At 43.6% G+C, this 15,749-nt stretch overlaps 1 protein-coding gene across 14 annotated transcripts in view; it reads left to right on the forward strand.

Annotated features, from left to right (window-relative positions):
* LOC125748971 (uncharacterized) overlaps nt 1-15,749 on the forward strand; it is a 34,570-nt gene that overhangs the window by 848 nt on the left and 17,973 nt on the right. For 4 of the 14 annotated variants that reach the window (XM_049025758.1, XM_049025767.1, XM_049025764.1 and 1 more), the window contains exons 3-5: nt 131-436; nt 523-819; nt 14,309-14,350. In XM_049025758.1, coding sequence (XP_048881715.1) covers nt 131-436; nt 523-819; nt 14,309-14,350 — 645 coding nt within the window. Of the gene's footprint in view, nt 1-130; nt 437-522; nt 820-1,199; nt 1,242-12,149; nt 12,304-12,484; nt 12,512-13,242; nt 13,546-13,631; nt 13,929-14,308; nt 14,351-15,749 lie in introns of those variants that run through there. The other 10 variants (XM_049025757.1, XM_049025766.1, XM_049025770.1 and 7 more) reach the window with 6 other exon arrangements.

Genomic DNA, 15,749 nt, shown 5'->3' on the forward strand with positions numbered 1-15,749 from the left:
CAGCACTACATTATTACTTGTGCCAGATATTTAGCAAATAGTTTTCACAGAAAATTATGCAGTAACTGCTTGATTTTAAAGCAAAATATAACACATTCCATATTAATACATGTATAATTTTAAAATACAGATGGATTAGCAAAACCAGGAATAGACGTGACTAAAACTTCGCTGTCTGAAAATGAGAATGTCGAAGTTACCTGTGACATCCCTGAGAATAAGGCAGTACAGTGTTCACTGTATCGAGATGGACAGCATGTCCCCATGAAGAATGAATCAGTCAAGTCAGGACTGTGTGAGTTCCATGTGACTGCAGAGGAGCTTCACCATGGAAAAGCAGACATGGCGTGGATCACTATTGTAAGGCTAAGCTGCACCTACAGTGTCGGTGATCAGCATTCAGAGCGAAGTGAGATGAAGGAAGTGAAGGTCTTAGGTAAGTTTCCAATCATTCTACATGATTGTTACATTATATGAGATGATAAACTGATCTTTAATATTTAACATTCCTACAACCTGTAGCTGTGCTGAAAGGCCCCCAGCTGACAGTAAAGCCAAATGTCATCAGGAAGGGAGACACAGCAGAGCTGCACTGTTTGGTGCCTCCATCCATCTCCAGGTGTTATTTCCTGATAGGGGGGAAGTTGATTAATCTGACTTCCTTAGAATGTCTGCTCTCCTATTCCTGGGATGATCTCCGTCAGACTGGGAATCACAGTTCAGATACTGAGATTGAAGTTCAGTGTCAGTACTCTGTACTGACAGATGGACATGAAACTCCATCACAACACAGCAACGTCTCTATAGTTACATTGTTGGGTAAGTTCATTTCAGCTGGTATTCAGCCTTCAGACAATTGAGGAACTGAGCTTTTTTAAGCTGTTTTAGTTTTAAAATAGCATTTTAAATATTTTATTCAAAGTACTACATACATAATTCATATATTCAAAGTTCAGCCTATACTTTATGGTGACATCAGAGTTAAGTGTCCCATGAACTCTGTATGTATAACATTATGCTTTACGCTTCATGTTATTTTGGTGTGACACATATTTTCATTTATAGCTGCTGTTTCAGAATCCTGTTTTGAGTCATGAACAAATGGATGATGTAACTATAAGAATTAAGAAACATGTATCCAATGCTGAAAGTTAATTATTAAGTGCATATGCCTGGTTTTGCTCTATCATGGTCTTTAGGGGTCACGCTTAGCTCTACAGTTCACCCAGTGGTCACATCAGGTAAAACAACATTAATTTCCTTTTCATAAATGAGTGCCTGGTATTTGGATGTTTAGCAAAACATGTTCAGACTTTTCAGACCATGTTGTTAGTTGTTGAATGTCAGGTTTCTCAATCATGTAGTTTCTTATGTTAAGTTCTGGCTAGTTTGTTTGCCTTATTCTCAGCAGTCTTTATGTTTCACAGCAAACTCTACGGTGGATCCTGTGTCACGTAACCCAATATTAAATAATGTAATACTGCATTTGTTTTTCTTGTCTGTGCATAAATGAAAGTGAGGAAAGCTCAGCCGCCAAAAATGGTGGGTGTATCAAATTCCCTCAGATGTCAGCTTTGTCCCTTCAATAAACTTTAACCAGGCTGAGTTATGGTTATATACGGGTGATATACAGCAATATACAGGTATGGCATGTGGGTTTGGAGATGGAGTTTCAGGTTTATGTAAGTGCAGCATCTGAATTTGGTACATGTCTGTGTGCGAAGGGCAAAGACAAATTACCCTGTTTTCAGGAGAATGGAACCCATCTGGTCTGCAAAGGGGGCAAATATCCTGCATCTGTGGGAATAATCTGGCAGTTTGGCATGAAGTATGTAATTGTCATATGGCTTATAGTGTTGGAATTGGGTTCCCATATGTGGTAAATGACAAATACCAGATTTACAGCAAACACTAATCTGGTTAAAACAGGTACAGTTTAGAACCCTAACAATGACAGGGACACTGGTGAGAGCAATAACTACGCCTGGATACATAAACACAGATGATGGGGCTTCTTTTAGGCCAGGTGAAGGAAAGGCAGCCGATAGAACAGGGAATCCCAGTCAGCCAGGCAGAGCAGAGAGAACCAGGGCGCGGTCGAGAGGTGCTGCTGAGGGTAAGAGCCGAAACAGGGGGCCTGCTGCAGCAGGGGTTGAGGGCAGGCCTGCAAGGAGACAAATGGTCAGGGCAGACATGATATGTCACAAAGCATGAGTGAAGAACAGGGAGGCAGGAATCAGTGTGGCAGGAATCCTGGGAAGAAAGAGTCCCAAGAACTTTCCACATCCCCAAAGTCCTCTGCGTCACTGTGACCTACACGAGACATGCTCTTGCATTGATGATGCTGTTTTTTGGCCATAATTCTTTGCCTGAAAATAAGCACAGTCAAATTTTTCCTTTGTGGTGGGAATGGGATGAGACTTTAAGATGTAGGTGGGAGCAAGAAAAAATATTTTAAAAGATACTTAATTATTTTACATTAAACACCTGCAACACAGCCATACAATAAATGGCTGAAGATAATGAGACCATAATGACTGATTCATTAAAACCTTTTTATTTTTAATCTTTCCTATGTTTATGCAGCACGTCCCTGTGTGTGTAACAAGCAGTGCATGCGCCCTGTGCACGCGCCTATGTAGGCATATCTTACCATCTTGATAACTTGCCCTTTGAATAACAGTGAAATATTGAGCCAATGACTTGAGACGCGGTTTTGTTGGTCAAAAGCACAATCACTTTCCGCTGCCTTAGGATAGCAGTGCCCCAGCAATGCACCTGACTCCGCCTCATTTTAAAAGTGACACCCATGGGCGCGGCATGGGAAAATGACAACTGCATTGGGCTCATGCCAGCAAGCTTTGTACCAGATGCTAAATAGGGCCCTTAGACTGCATATACACTGATCAGCCATAACATTAAAACCACCTGCCTAATATTGCGTAGGTCCCCTTCATGCTGCCATAACAGCTCTGACCCCTCGAGGTTTAGACTCCACAAGACCAAGAAAGTTTCCAAGGGTGTCTGGTACCAAGACATTAGCAGCAGATCCTTCAAGTCCTGTACCTGTATGTTATAAGGTGGGGCATCCATGGATTAGACATGTTTGTCCAGTAGGTAGTACATGTCAAAATGAAAGCCAGGACCCAAGGTTTCTCAGCAGAACATTGCTCAGAACATCACACTACTTCTGCTGGCTTGCCTTCCTCCCATAGTGCATCCTGGCACCATCTCTTCCTCAGGTAAACGACACACACACACCTGGCTGTCCACATGATGTAACAGAAAACATCAGACCAGTCCAGTTCTGATGTTCATGTGCCCACTTTCGGAAGTGGACAGGGGTCGGCATGGACACTCTGATTGGTCCGCAGCTACGCAGCCCCATATGCAGCAAACTGTAATGCATTGTATGTTCTGACACCTTATTATCACAGCCAGCATTAACTTTGTCAGTAATTCCTGCTACAGTAACCTTCCTGTGGGATCAGGCCAGACAGGCTAGACTTTGCTCCCTATGTGCATCTATGAGTCTTGGGCACTGATGCCTCAGTTCCTGGTTCACGTTGGCCTTCCTTGGACCACTGCTTCCAACATGTCAGCTTTAACAATGGACTGTTCCCTGGGTAATATATAAAGGTACCCTTGTCAGGTGACAGTGCAATAGGACAATCAATATTATTCACTCGACCTCTCATTAGTTTTAATGTTATGGCTGATCAATGTTGGTATTACACCAATTTGCTTCTATATAGAACTAAAATCTAAATTATTCCAGGGTTATTCCATGTTATTACTGTTAATTATACACATTTTATTGACATTTATTAGAAAATGTCCTGAGACTGATATTATTTTATTATACAGTTTGTACTTCTTTATATGATCAGGTAACAGGCAGAAAATAACTCCTTAAAATTCTAATATTGGAGGTGTCTCTGTGTGGGACTGGATATAAATTATTGGGCATTGAAAATGGATGCGTCTATTTTTTTAATGATTTTCCTTTATAAATATATATAGGTCAGTCCATAATCCCAGTAGTGTTACGGATAGGAATCACAGTTGCTGTGCTGTTGTTGGGGGCCCCGGCTTTCATCCTGTTCTGGAAACACAGTGAGTTGTCAGATCTACAGCTATAATTCATTTGGTGTCACTTAAAGGTTCAGCTCATGCACTGTCTCTGTATGGACACTGCTGTAGGGACACTGCTGTATACACTCTGCTGTAGGGACACTGCTGTAAGGACACTGTTGTATGGACACTGCTGTTGAGACACTGCTGTATACGCTCTGCTGTATGGACACTGCTGTATGCACTCTGCTGTAGGGACACTGCTGTAAGGACACTGTTGTATGGACACTGCTGTAGGGACACTGCTGTATATGCTCTGCTGTATGCACTCTGCTGTAGGGACACTGCTGTAGGGACACTGCTGTATACACTCTGCTGTATGGACACTGCTGTATGGACACTGCTGTATGCACTTTGCTGTATGAACACTGCTGTATGGACACTGCTGTAGGGACACTGCTGTATGGACACTGCTGTAGGGTCACCACCCTTAAAGGACTTTGTTAACAATACCTTGTATTTCTATTATCTTTACCATTAACACTGCTACTATTCGTAAAATAGTACAGGAATAATAGTCCTATATATTTACATACTGTGCATGTATACTGCTGTAGATTAGCACCCTGTCCAGCCTGTTTAATATATCAGATCTCTGTGTGTTTTCCTAAGAGAATGCAGCTTCCCAGCTGAGAGGGACTCAGCCAGAGCAGCTCCATGCTCTGAGCACCGAGAACGACTTTGAGCTCACAGTCCGGGCAGTGGAAGATGACGACTGAAGCCAGTGTCACAGACACTCCAGATTTGTGCTACTTTGTTCATTAATATTGTATTTCCTAATACACCCCTACACATATACAGTACAGTGCTCACAGATAGTCTTGGGACACTTGCTGAATTCTGTAAAAATGTTTTTAAAAAAATTTGCTGCTTTCATAACAAAAGCCAAGCAATGTTTGACATATCTGCACATCTTTCACACAAACATTTACTTTTTATTAAGCATCATGTTTTTTCACCTTCTGTTTTTGCCATTTTGCTGTTATTTGCAGTTGTAATCACTGGCTCCCAAAGGGATACTAAACACAAATGTTTGGCGTTTTGTTACTGCAAAGGTGTCACTAATTAAAAAGTACCCAGTGAAGCTGCTTGTTAATTAACCTTTTCTCTCAGAACAGCTCTTGTAGAATTTGAATGTTGAGACAAATATTTATTTTTTGTAAACAAGTGAATAAATAAATTCATGGTTTTTGTCATAAAATTAATACATTGCAGTATTTTTACTGAATTAAGCAAGTGTCCCAAACAACTAATATAATAATAAAATAATCAAATAAGAATTAAATAGGTATAGAAACTGAAACCATAAGAATGTAAAGTATTTCATAAAGGCAGCCTAAATAGATGGATTTTAGGTTATGTCTGAAGGTGTCAGTATATTCAGCACCTCTCCATTCCTCAGGAATGCTTTTCCAGCGGCCTGGAGGAGGACAGCTAAAGTAGCATCATCATCACCAGATGCTTCTGTTCTGCTTTGAGGGGCAGCTAAGAGAGAGTAGCTGAGGCGCCTTCCTGGGTCATAAGCCAGGAGCGTTTCTGAGAGGATTTCAAAACATCCGTAATGTGTGCTCCCCCTTTGGTCTTAATCAGCAATCGTGCAGCAGAATTGTGAATTGACTGTAACTGCATTACTGCATTCTTCGGTAGAGCACTAGTGACTAACATTTATATAGTGCAGTATATCACAGTTACTCAAATGTATAAAGTAAAACTTCAGATGGTTGCATTCGCTTAAAAATTTATCATAGACTGTATCAAACAATACACCAGCTCTTTGTTGATGTTAAAAAATATAGAGCATGTTAACAGTTCTTGATGACTATTTAACACATATATGCACAATACTAAGGGGCGGCATGGTGGTGCAGTGGTTAGCACTGTTGCCTCACACCTCTGGGTGTCTCCGCCTGGGTCACATGTGTGTGGAGTTTGCATGTTCTCCCCATGTCGTCGTGGGGTTTCCTCCGGGTACTCCGGTTTCCCCCCACAGTCCAAAAACATGCTGAGGCTAATTGGAGTCGCTAAATTGCCCATAGGTGTGCATGGTTGAGTGAATGGTGTGTGAGTGTGCCCTGCGATGGGCTGGCCCCCCATCCTGGGTTGTTCCCTGCCTCGTGCCCATTGCTTCCGGGATAGGCTCCGGACCCCCCGCGACCCAGTAGGATAAGCGGTTTGGAAAATGGATGGATGGATGGATGCACAATACTATTCAAACAGGTCTGTTTTATTGCATTATCTGCTAGCATTACCTGTGATGCGCTATCTGGCTTGGCTGGTATACTTAGTATTATTTGCCTGTACTTTTGTTTCACAGTTTTTGCTTCAAGCTTGAGTTTTATGTCTGCTGGCTGCAGCTGGCCCAGGTGCTCACTGCATGGACAGCCCATTCAGGGGAAAAACCAGCGCATATAAATCGAAGATAGATATTACAAACAAAAGCCAATTACAAAAAGCCAATGGGGGGAGGTGCGCTGTGGGGGCCGATCAGGTCCCAAGGGGGTTGCTGCCGCCCCCGGCCACCATGTGGATACGCTTCTGCCTGCACATAAGCTTTGAAATTAAAACCAGAATCAAAAATCAATCCTAGGTTTTTGATTCTTGGGTTATTCTGGGAATTTTTTGTTTGGGGTTCAGTGTCATCAGGAGACACGGGCACATACTGTAGAGCTCAATGTCATTGGGAGATTGTGCTAAGAGAAATGCACCTTAAATAAAGCTTTTAAATGTTGGCTAAACTGCAATAAAAATGATGGGGGGCATTTCTAGAGAGGGATGTCTTACATAAGGACTTTGTTTAACTCTAAATTTAAAAAATTTTGAAAAAAATATTTATCCTTGATGATATCAGCCCTCAGAAAATCTTTTATCAAGTTCAAACTTCAGGTTTTCAAATCAGATAAACAACACCCCAGATAGACAAAACCCCAGGTGAAGAGACTCAAGAACTTTCAAGCATATGTTCCTCAAATGTGTAGTATTTCATTCAAGTCTTTTCTTTTTTTTATTATTTAAATTTTTATATTATGTTATTTTATGTTTAAAAACTGTCTCTTCTCTACTGTCTCTGGGAGATACGCACAAGAATTCCAATGTACTTGTACTGACATGTACCTGTGCAAATGGCAATAAAAATATCTAATATCTACTATCTACTTCTATGATACAGCTTTTGTCTGCAACACAGTTGACAAAATATTGAATCGAATGTTTACTTTCATTTAAATATTTCAAAAATCATCAGAACTTAAGCTTGGCAACTCATGCATTTAACACATTATGGGGGTATTTTTGTGGAAACTTCACTATCCATCCATCCATTATCCTACGCTTATCCTCGCAGGGAAGCAGTCTCAGCAGGGAAACCGAGACTCGTTCCTTCGGGGGAATCCAGAGGCGTTCCCAGGCCAGCCAAAAGACAGTCCTTCCCCCGGGTCTTTCCCGGGGCCTTCTCCCAGTGGGACATGCCCAGAACACCTCACCAGGGAGGCGTCCAGGAGGCATCCTAATCTGATGCCTGTGCCACCTCATCTGGCTCCTCTCAATGCGGAAGAGCAGCAGCTCTACTCCCTCCCGAATGACCAAGCTCCTCACCCTATCTTTAAGGGAGAGCCCAGCCACCCTGCGGAGAAAACTCATTTTGGCCGCTTGTACTTGCGATCTCGTTCTTTCGGTCACTACCCATAGCTCATGACTATAGGTGAGGGTAGGAACGTAGATTGACTGATAAATTGAGAGCTTTGCCTTTTGGCTCAGCACCTTCTTCACCATGTCAGACCGATACAGCACCTGCATCACTGCTGATGCCGCACCGATTGTCGATCTCCCATTCCATCCATCCCTCACTCTTGAACAAGACCCGGAGATACTTAAACTCTTCCACTTAGAGAGCATTCTACCCTTTTCCGGCTGAGGACCATGGTCTCAGATTTGGAGATGCTGATTCTCATCCCAGCTGGGCTTGGACACACTTGGCTGCGAACTGTCCCAGTGAGAGCTGAAGGTCACAGTCTAATGAAGCCAACAGAACCACATCATCTGCAAAAAGCAGAGACCTAATCCTGAGGTCACCAAACCGGACACCCTCAACGACCTGGCTGTGCCTAGAAATTCTGTCCATAAAAACTATGAACAGAATTGGTGACAAAGGGCAGCCCTGACGGAGTCCAACCCTCGCCGAAAACGAGTCTGACATATTGCCACCCATGCGGACCAAGCTCTGACACCAGTCATACAAGGTCCGAACACCCCTTATAAGGAAGCCCGGCACCCCTTACTCTCGGAGCACCCCCCACAGCATTCCCCAAGGGACACAGTCGAATGCCTTCTCCAAGTCCACAAAACACATGTAGACTAGTTGGGCAAACTTCCATGAACCCTCCAAAACCCTGCGGAGATTATAGAGCTGGTCCACTGTTCCACGGCCAGGGTGAAAACCACACTGCTGCTCCTGAATCCGAGGTTCGACAATCCGGTGGACAATCCTCTACAGAACACCTGAATAGACCTTACCAGGGAGGCTGATGAGTGTTATCCCCCTATAGTTAGAGCATACCCTCCAGTCCTCCTTCTTAAAGAGGGGGACCACCACCCCAGTCTGCCAGGTACTGCCCCCAATGTCCATGCAATGCTGCAGATGCGTGTCAACCAGGACAGCCCTACAGCATCCAGAGCCTAAAGGAACTCCGGGCGGATCTCATCCACCCCCGGGGCCCGGCCACCGAGGAGCTTTTTAACCACCTCAGCGACTTCTGCCCCAGAGATAGGGGAGTCCACCCCCAAATCCCCAGACTCTGCTTCCTCATTAAAAGGCATGTTGGTGGGATTGAGGAGGTCTTCAAAGTATTCCCCCACCGACCCAAAACGTCCCAAGTTGAGGTCAGCAGTGGCCATTGCCCACCATAAACAGTGTTGATGTTGCACCGCTTTCCCACCCTGAGATGCTGGATGGTGGACCAGAATCTCCTCGAAGCCGTCCGGAAATCGCTTTCCATGGCCTCGCCAAACTCCTCCCATACCCGAGTTTTTGCCTCAGCAACCGCCGAAGCTGCATTCCACTTGACCTGCCAATACCTGTCAGCCGCCTCTGGAATCCCACAGGCCAAAAAGGCCCAATAGGACTCCTTCTTGAACTTGACAGCATCCCTCACCACTGGTGTCCACCAGTGCGTTTGGGGATTGCCACCACAACTGGCACCGACCACCTTACGGCCTCCACAACAGGCCCATTCGGACTCAATGTCCCCCGCCTCCCCCGGGACATGGGAGAAGCTTCGCCGGAGGTGGGAGTTGAAGCTCCTCCTCACAGGGGATTTCGGCAGACATTCCCAGCAGACCCTCACTATACACTTGGGCCTGCCAGGCCTGGTGGGCTTCTGCCTCCACAAGCAGAGCCAACCCACTACCAGGTTGTGATCAGTTAACAGCTCCGCCGCTCTCTTCACCCGAGTGTCCAAGACATCTCATCATAAGGGGTGTTGTGAGCCACACTCCACTATTTAGCATATATATATATATATATATACTGAATAGATTTAAGATTTAAGTGATTATACTTTAAAAAAACACAGCAAATTCACAATATCAAAAAAATTGTCAAAAGAGGAAGTCAACAAAATAAGACTGAGGAACTCCGGCGACATCAGGCGTGTATTGTGGCATTTTGCAAGATCTTGTGCAGACAGGAAACAGAGAGCCAGGTCGCTCTGCAGAAGGCGGTGGATGCATGAGGTTCATCTTCAGAGCATAAATAATAAGAAAGCTCCAGGGCGCTAGGGCTCAGATATGTTTAAACATTGTCAGTTCTCATGCATGGCTCATTCCTGTAACTCTGAATAGCTGCTATTTTGGATTAATTTATGAAGGGGTAGTATTGAAATAAGTCTATGAGGCAATTCTGAAACTGTGACCTATGTAATATTTTTTTGGACAGTTTCCAGTACCTGGGCATCCACATCACCACCCCACAAGAGGCTCCTACTTAAACTCAAAGCGACAGGTATTTTAGGTACCGTAGCGACCTGGATTGATAACTGGTTAACAGATAGGAAATAGCGAGTAGTTATAAGAGGTACAATGTCACAGTGGGCTTGCGTTCATAGTGGGGTACCGCAGGGTTCGATTTTAGGACCACTATTGTTCCTAATTTACATAAATGATATGGATACCAATATATACAGTAAACTGGTGAAATTTGCAGATGACACCAAGGTGGGTGGTGTAGCAGATACTGAATTAGTGGCTCAGCAGCTACAGCGGGATCTTGATTTAATTAGTGACTGGGCCGATACCTGGCAGATGAAATTTAACGTCGATAAATGTAAGGTAATCCATCTAGGGAGCAGAAATATAAAGTACAGGTATTTCATGGGTGTCACTGAAATAAAGGTAGCTGATCATGAGAAAGACCTTGGTGTGTATGTTGATGCTTCCATGTCCCATTCTCGCCAGTGTGGGGAAGCAATAAAAAAGGCCAATAGGATGTTGGGGTATATCTCCAGGTGTGTGGAGTTTAAGTCAAGGGAGGTAATGCTAAGATTATACAATTCCTTGGTGAGACCTCACCTAGAATATTGTGTGCAGGTTTGGTCACCATATCTTAAAAAGGACATTGTGGCCTTAGAAAAGGTGCAGCGTAGGGCCACAAAAATGATTCCTGGTCTTAGAGGAATGTCATACGAGGAACGGTTACTTGAGCTAAATCTGTTCAGTCTCAAGCAAAGGAGACTGAGGGGGGACATGATCCAGGTATATAAGATTCTAACAGGTTTGGATGCTGTTCAACCAAATAGTTACTTTAGCATTAGTTTAAATACACGAACTCGTGGCCATAGGTGGAAATTAGCGGGAGAACATTTCAAGCTGGATTTAAGGAAGCACTTCTTTACACAGCGTGTAGTCAGAGTATGGAATAGCCTTCCTGATAATGTAGTGCAAGCTGAATCCTTGGGTTCCTTTAAATCAGAGCTAGATAAGATTTTAACGACTCTGAGCTATTAGTTTAGTTCTCCCCAAGCGAGCTTGATGGGCCGAATGGCCTCCTCTCGTTTGTATAGTTCTTATGTTCTTATCACACAGGACTTGTCATGGTCTCGCCCATGCCAGCTCCCTGACTAAGAAGGCCCATCAGCATCTGCTGCATCTGAGGCGCCTCAGAGATTTTCGCCAACCTCAGAAGGTGCTAAGGAATTTCTACTCCTGCACCATTGCAAGTTTCCTGACAGGAAACATCTCCACCTGGTTTGGCAACAGCACGATGCAGGACAGACGCGCTCTTCAGAGAGTGGTGCGATCAGCCACGTGCATCATTAATACTGAGCTCCCTGACCTGCAGTCTGTCTACACCAAACAGTGCCAAACCAAAGCCAAGAAGATCATGGAAGACCCCAGCCACCCCAACAATGGACTGCTCTCCCTGAAGAAGTCAGAGGAGTGATTTCGTTTCCTAAAGGTCAACACAGAGAGAATGAGGAGAAGCTTCTTCCCTCAAGCTACAGTATTCGGTGTCTGAACCAGAACAATATCCAGGATTTGAGAGAGTGACAGTGATGGAGTGACACATCAGCCCTTCACTGTTTTCCCCCTAATGCATAACTCCATACATCTATGCTATTTCATTGTTCTGTAAACTCCATGGTCAATATTATTCTATAGTGTAATATATGTACAATATCTATATTTATATCCATTCATCCATCCATTTTTCAAGCCGCGTATCCTACTGGGTCAAGGGGGGTCCAGAGCCTATCCCGGAGGCAATGGGCACGAGGAAGGGAACAACCCAGGATGGGGGGCCAGCCCATGGCAGGGCACACGTGCTATATATATATATATCCATCCATCCATCCATCCATTTTCCAAACCGTCTACATCACGACGGGATTCTCCTTAATGACAAGAAACAATTTATACAGGGACTCATAAAGGCGCAAACAAGACGCAGCTGGGGTGAATCACATCAGGGCAGGAACAGGAAGTAAGACAAATGATGAACATGCATGACAGGAGGAAACAGGAGGGACAAAGACAGAGTGTGACAGCTGACTTCCTCATTACCAAATGCTCAGTTTACATTTTAACTTTTACTCCTCCACTTTCACGTTTGGCTGATTGCTGTCAAAATGCTGCTGCCTGCCTTCTGTCGCTTTACACAGATTTTCCTTCTCACTGGATGTAAGTAGCTGCATTTTCCTTGCAGACGATTCACTGGAGCTCAGGGTCTGTCACTGCCGGAAGTGGATATTCTGGACAGAATTGCTGAATTCCTTTTCCAGTAGTTTGTTCCCTTTGCATATTGCACAGATTGTGATGTTTGCCATCAGCTCTTCACTTCATGTTTACATTTAATTTTCAGGGTTTGTTGGGTACAGAAGTGATGATGGTGAGTGTAACCACAAGCTTGGTTATTGGTCTTTGCATTTTTTAAATTACAATTCAATTTTGATGTTATGTTTGACTTCCAGCATAAAACAGGTAACTAATTAGACTTCTATTATTCAGTTAAAGGGACACATTTACTAAACCTGAGAAAGAATTCTGATGTTTTTATGATTGTTTAATGATGCATTTTATAATGTTTATATAACCAGGCCATGTGTGTCTCTGCGTTTGCGAATCCTGTGCCTGGTAGCGTAGTGCCAGAGTCGAGCCTTTGAACCAGACCCCAAACCCCCCATAAACCAGGGTGTTGAGCACTGGGCAACCCTGCACTGTGACCCCCCACACTGTATGTGTGTCTCATGGAGAGTAAGATGGGATGAGCAAAGAGAGAATCTCCCATGGGGGTGACTAATGTATCTCTGTTCTGTTAAGTATAACTGAGAGACCTGCATTAAAATCAGCAGACTCAACAATCAGTGTACAAAGGAGGTACTGCAGGAAATTTGCAGAATTAAACTTTTTATTCTGGCTATCAAGGCTGAGATGGACACTCTACTTATATATATGTTACCGTTCAGCACCTAATCTCTCAGCACTCAGATTTGTTATTAGTGTGTACTTGTAGCAGATATTTAGCAAATAGTTTTCACAGAAAATTATGCAGTCACTGCTTGATTTTAAAGCAAAATATAACACATTCCATATTAATACATGTATAATTTTAAAATACAGATGGATTAGCAAAACCAGGAATAGACGTGAGTAAAACTTCGCTGTCTGAAAATGGGAATGTCGAAGTTACCTGTGACATCCCTGAGAAGGCAGTACAGTGTTCACTGTATCGAGATGGACAGCATGTCCCCATGAAGAATGAATCAGGCAAGTCAGGACTGTGTCAGTTCCATGTGACTGCAGAGGAGCTTCACCATGGAAATACAGACATGGCGTGGATCACTATTGTAAGGCTAAGCTGCGCCTACAGTGTCGGTGATCAGCATTCAGAGCGAAGTGAGATGAAGGAAGTGAAGGTCTTAGGTAAGTTTCCAATCATTCTACATGATTGTTACATTATATGAGATCATAAACTGATCTTTAATATTTAACATTCGTACAACCTGTAGGTGTGCTGAAAGCCCCCCAGCTGAAAATAAAGCCAAATGTCATCAGGAAGGGAGACACAGCAGAGCTGCACTGTTTGGTGCCTCCGTCCATCTCCGGGTGCCATTTCCTGATAGGGGGAAAGTTGATTAATCTGACTTCCTTAGAATGTCTGCTCTCCTATTCCTGGGATGATCTCCGTCAGACTGGGAATCACAGTGCAGATACTGAGATTGAAGTTCAGTGTCTGTACTCTGTGCTGACAGATGGACATGAAGCTCCATCACAACACAGCAACGTCTCTATAGTTACATTGTTGGGTAAGTTCATTTCAGCTGGTATTCAGCCTTCAGACAATTGAGGAACTGAACTTTTTTAAGCTGTTTTAGTTTTAAAATAGCATTTTAAATATTTTATTCAAAGTACTACATACATAATTCATATATTCAAAGTTCAGCCTATACTTTATGGTGACATCAGAGTTAAGTGTCCCATGAACTCTATATGTATAACATTATGCTTTACGCTTCATGTTATTTTGGTGTGACACATATTTTCATTTATAGCTGCTGTTTCAGAATCCTGTTTTGAGTCATGAACAAATGGATGATGTAACTATAAGAATTAAGAAACATGTATCCAATGCTGAAAGTTAATGATTAAGTGCATATGCCTGGTTTTGCTCTATCATGGTCTTTAGGGGTCACGCTTAGCTCTACAGTTCACCCAGTGGTCACATCAGGTAAAACAACATTAATTTCCTTATCATAAATGAGTGCCTGGTATTTGTAAGTTTAACAAAACATGTTCAGATTTTTCAGACCATATCCTTCAAAAAGATCTTGGTCAGAGCATCATTAATTGCGTTGTAATTTCCATTGATGAACCTGATTTTTTTGGGCCGTTATCCAGCTTTAACCATTTTTCATTTATATTTCTAACCTTTAAAAACAATACCAAGAATGTGATAAGGGAAGTAAAAACACTGCTCAAAACAATTAAAGGAGCACTTTTTAATTAGGGTATAGCATCAAGCCAATTAAACTTCTGGGATATTGATCTGACCCTGCAGTGTGTTGGCGCCTGCCCAGGGTTTGTTCCTGTCTGTGCCCATCGTTCCCAGGATAGGTTCCAGTCCCCCCTGTGACTCCAGTTGGGATTCAGTGGTTTCAGAAAATGGATGGATGGATGGATAGATGGATGAATGGATATTGATCAGGTCAGTTAAGTAGCAGAGGGGGTTGGCAATCAGTTTCAGCTGCTTTGGTGTTAATGAAATTAACAGCAGGTGCACTAGAGGGGCAATAATGAGACGACCCCCAAAACAGGAATGTTTTAACAAATGGAGGCTACTGACATTTTCCCATATTTTCTGAACATTTTTTTACTAGTTTTGCATTTGGCTACGTTCAGTATCACTACTGGTAGCATGAGGCAATACCTGGACCATACAGAGGTTGTGCAGGGAGTCCAACTCCTCCAGGATGCCGCATCAATACGTGCCATTGCCAGAAGGTTTGCTACAGTATCTACCCCAGCACAGTCTCAAGGGCATGGAGGAGATTTCAGGAGACAGGCAGTTACCCTATGAGAGATGGACAGGGCTGCAGAAGGTCCTTAACCCATCAACAGGATTGGAATGTCCTTTGTGTAAGGAGAAGCAGGATGAGCACTGCCAGAACCCTACAAAATGACCTCCAGCAGGCCAATGGTGTGAATGTCTCTGACCAAACAATCAGAAACAGACTTCATGAGGGTGGCCTGAAGGCCTGACATTCCTCTAGTGGGCCCTGTGCTTACTGCTTGGCACTGTGGAGCTTGATTGGCATGACCGGTTTGGTGGTGGGTCAATGATGATCTAGAGAGGCATATCCATGGAGGGACGCACAGACCCCTACAGGCAAGACAATGGCACCTTGACTGCCATTAGGTATCGGAATGAAATCCTTGGACCCACTGTCATACCCTACGCTGGTGCAGTGGGTCGGGGGCTCCTCCTGCTGCACGACAATGCCCCCATACTCACCTGACCTCACTGAATTCCCTCAACTCTTTTTCATTCTGCTTTATATTCAACTTAAGGCAAATGCAACCACAGCCACAGAACACATCAAGAAAATAATCGACAGGCTGGAACTCAT

This window comes from Brienomyrus brachyistius, chromosome 9 (assembly GCF_023856365.1).
Source record: "Brienomyrus brachyistius isolate T26 chromosome 9, BBRACH_0.4, whole genome shotgun sequence".
Taxonomy (NCBI): Eukaryota; Metazoa; Chordata; class Actinopteri; order Osteoglossiformes; family Mormyridae; genus Brienomyrus; species Brienomyrus brachyistius.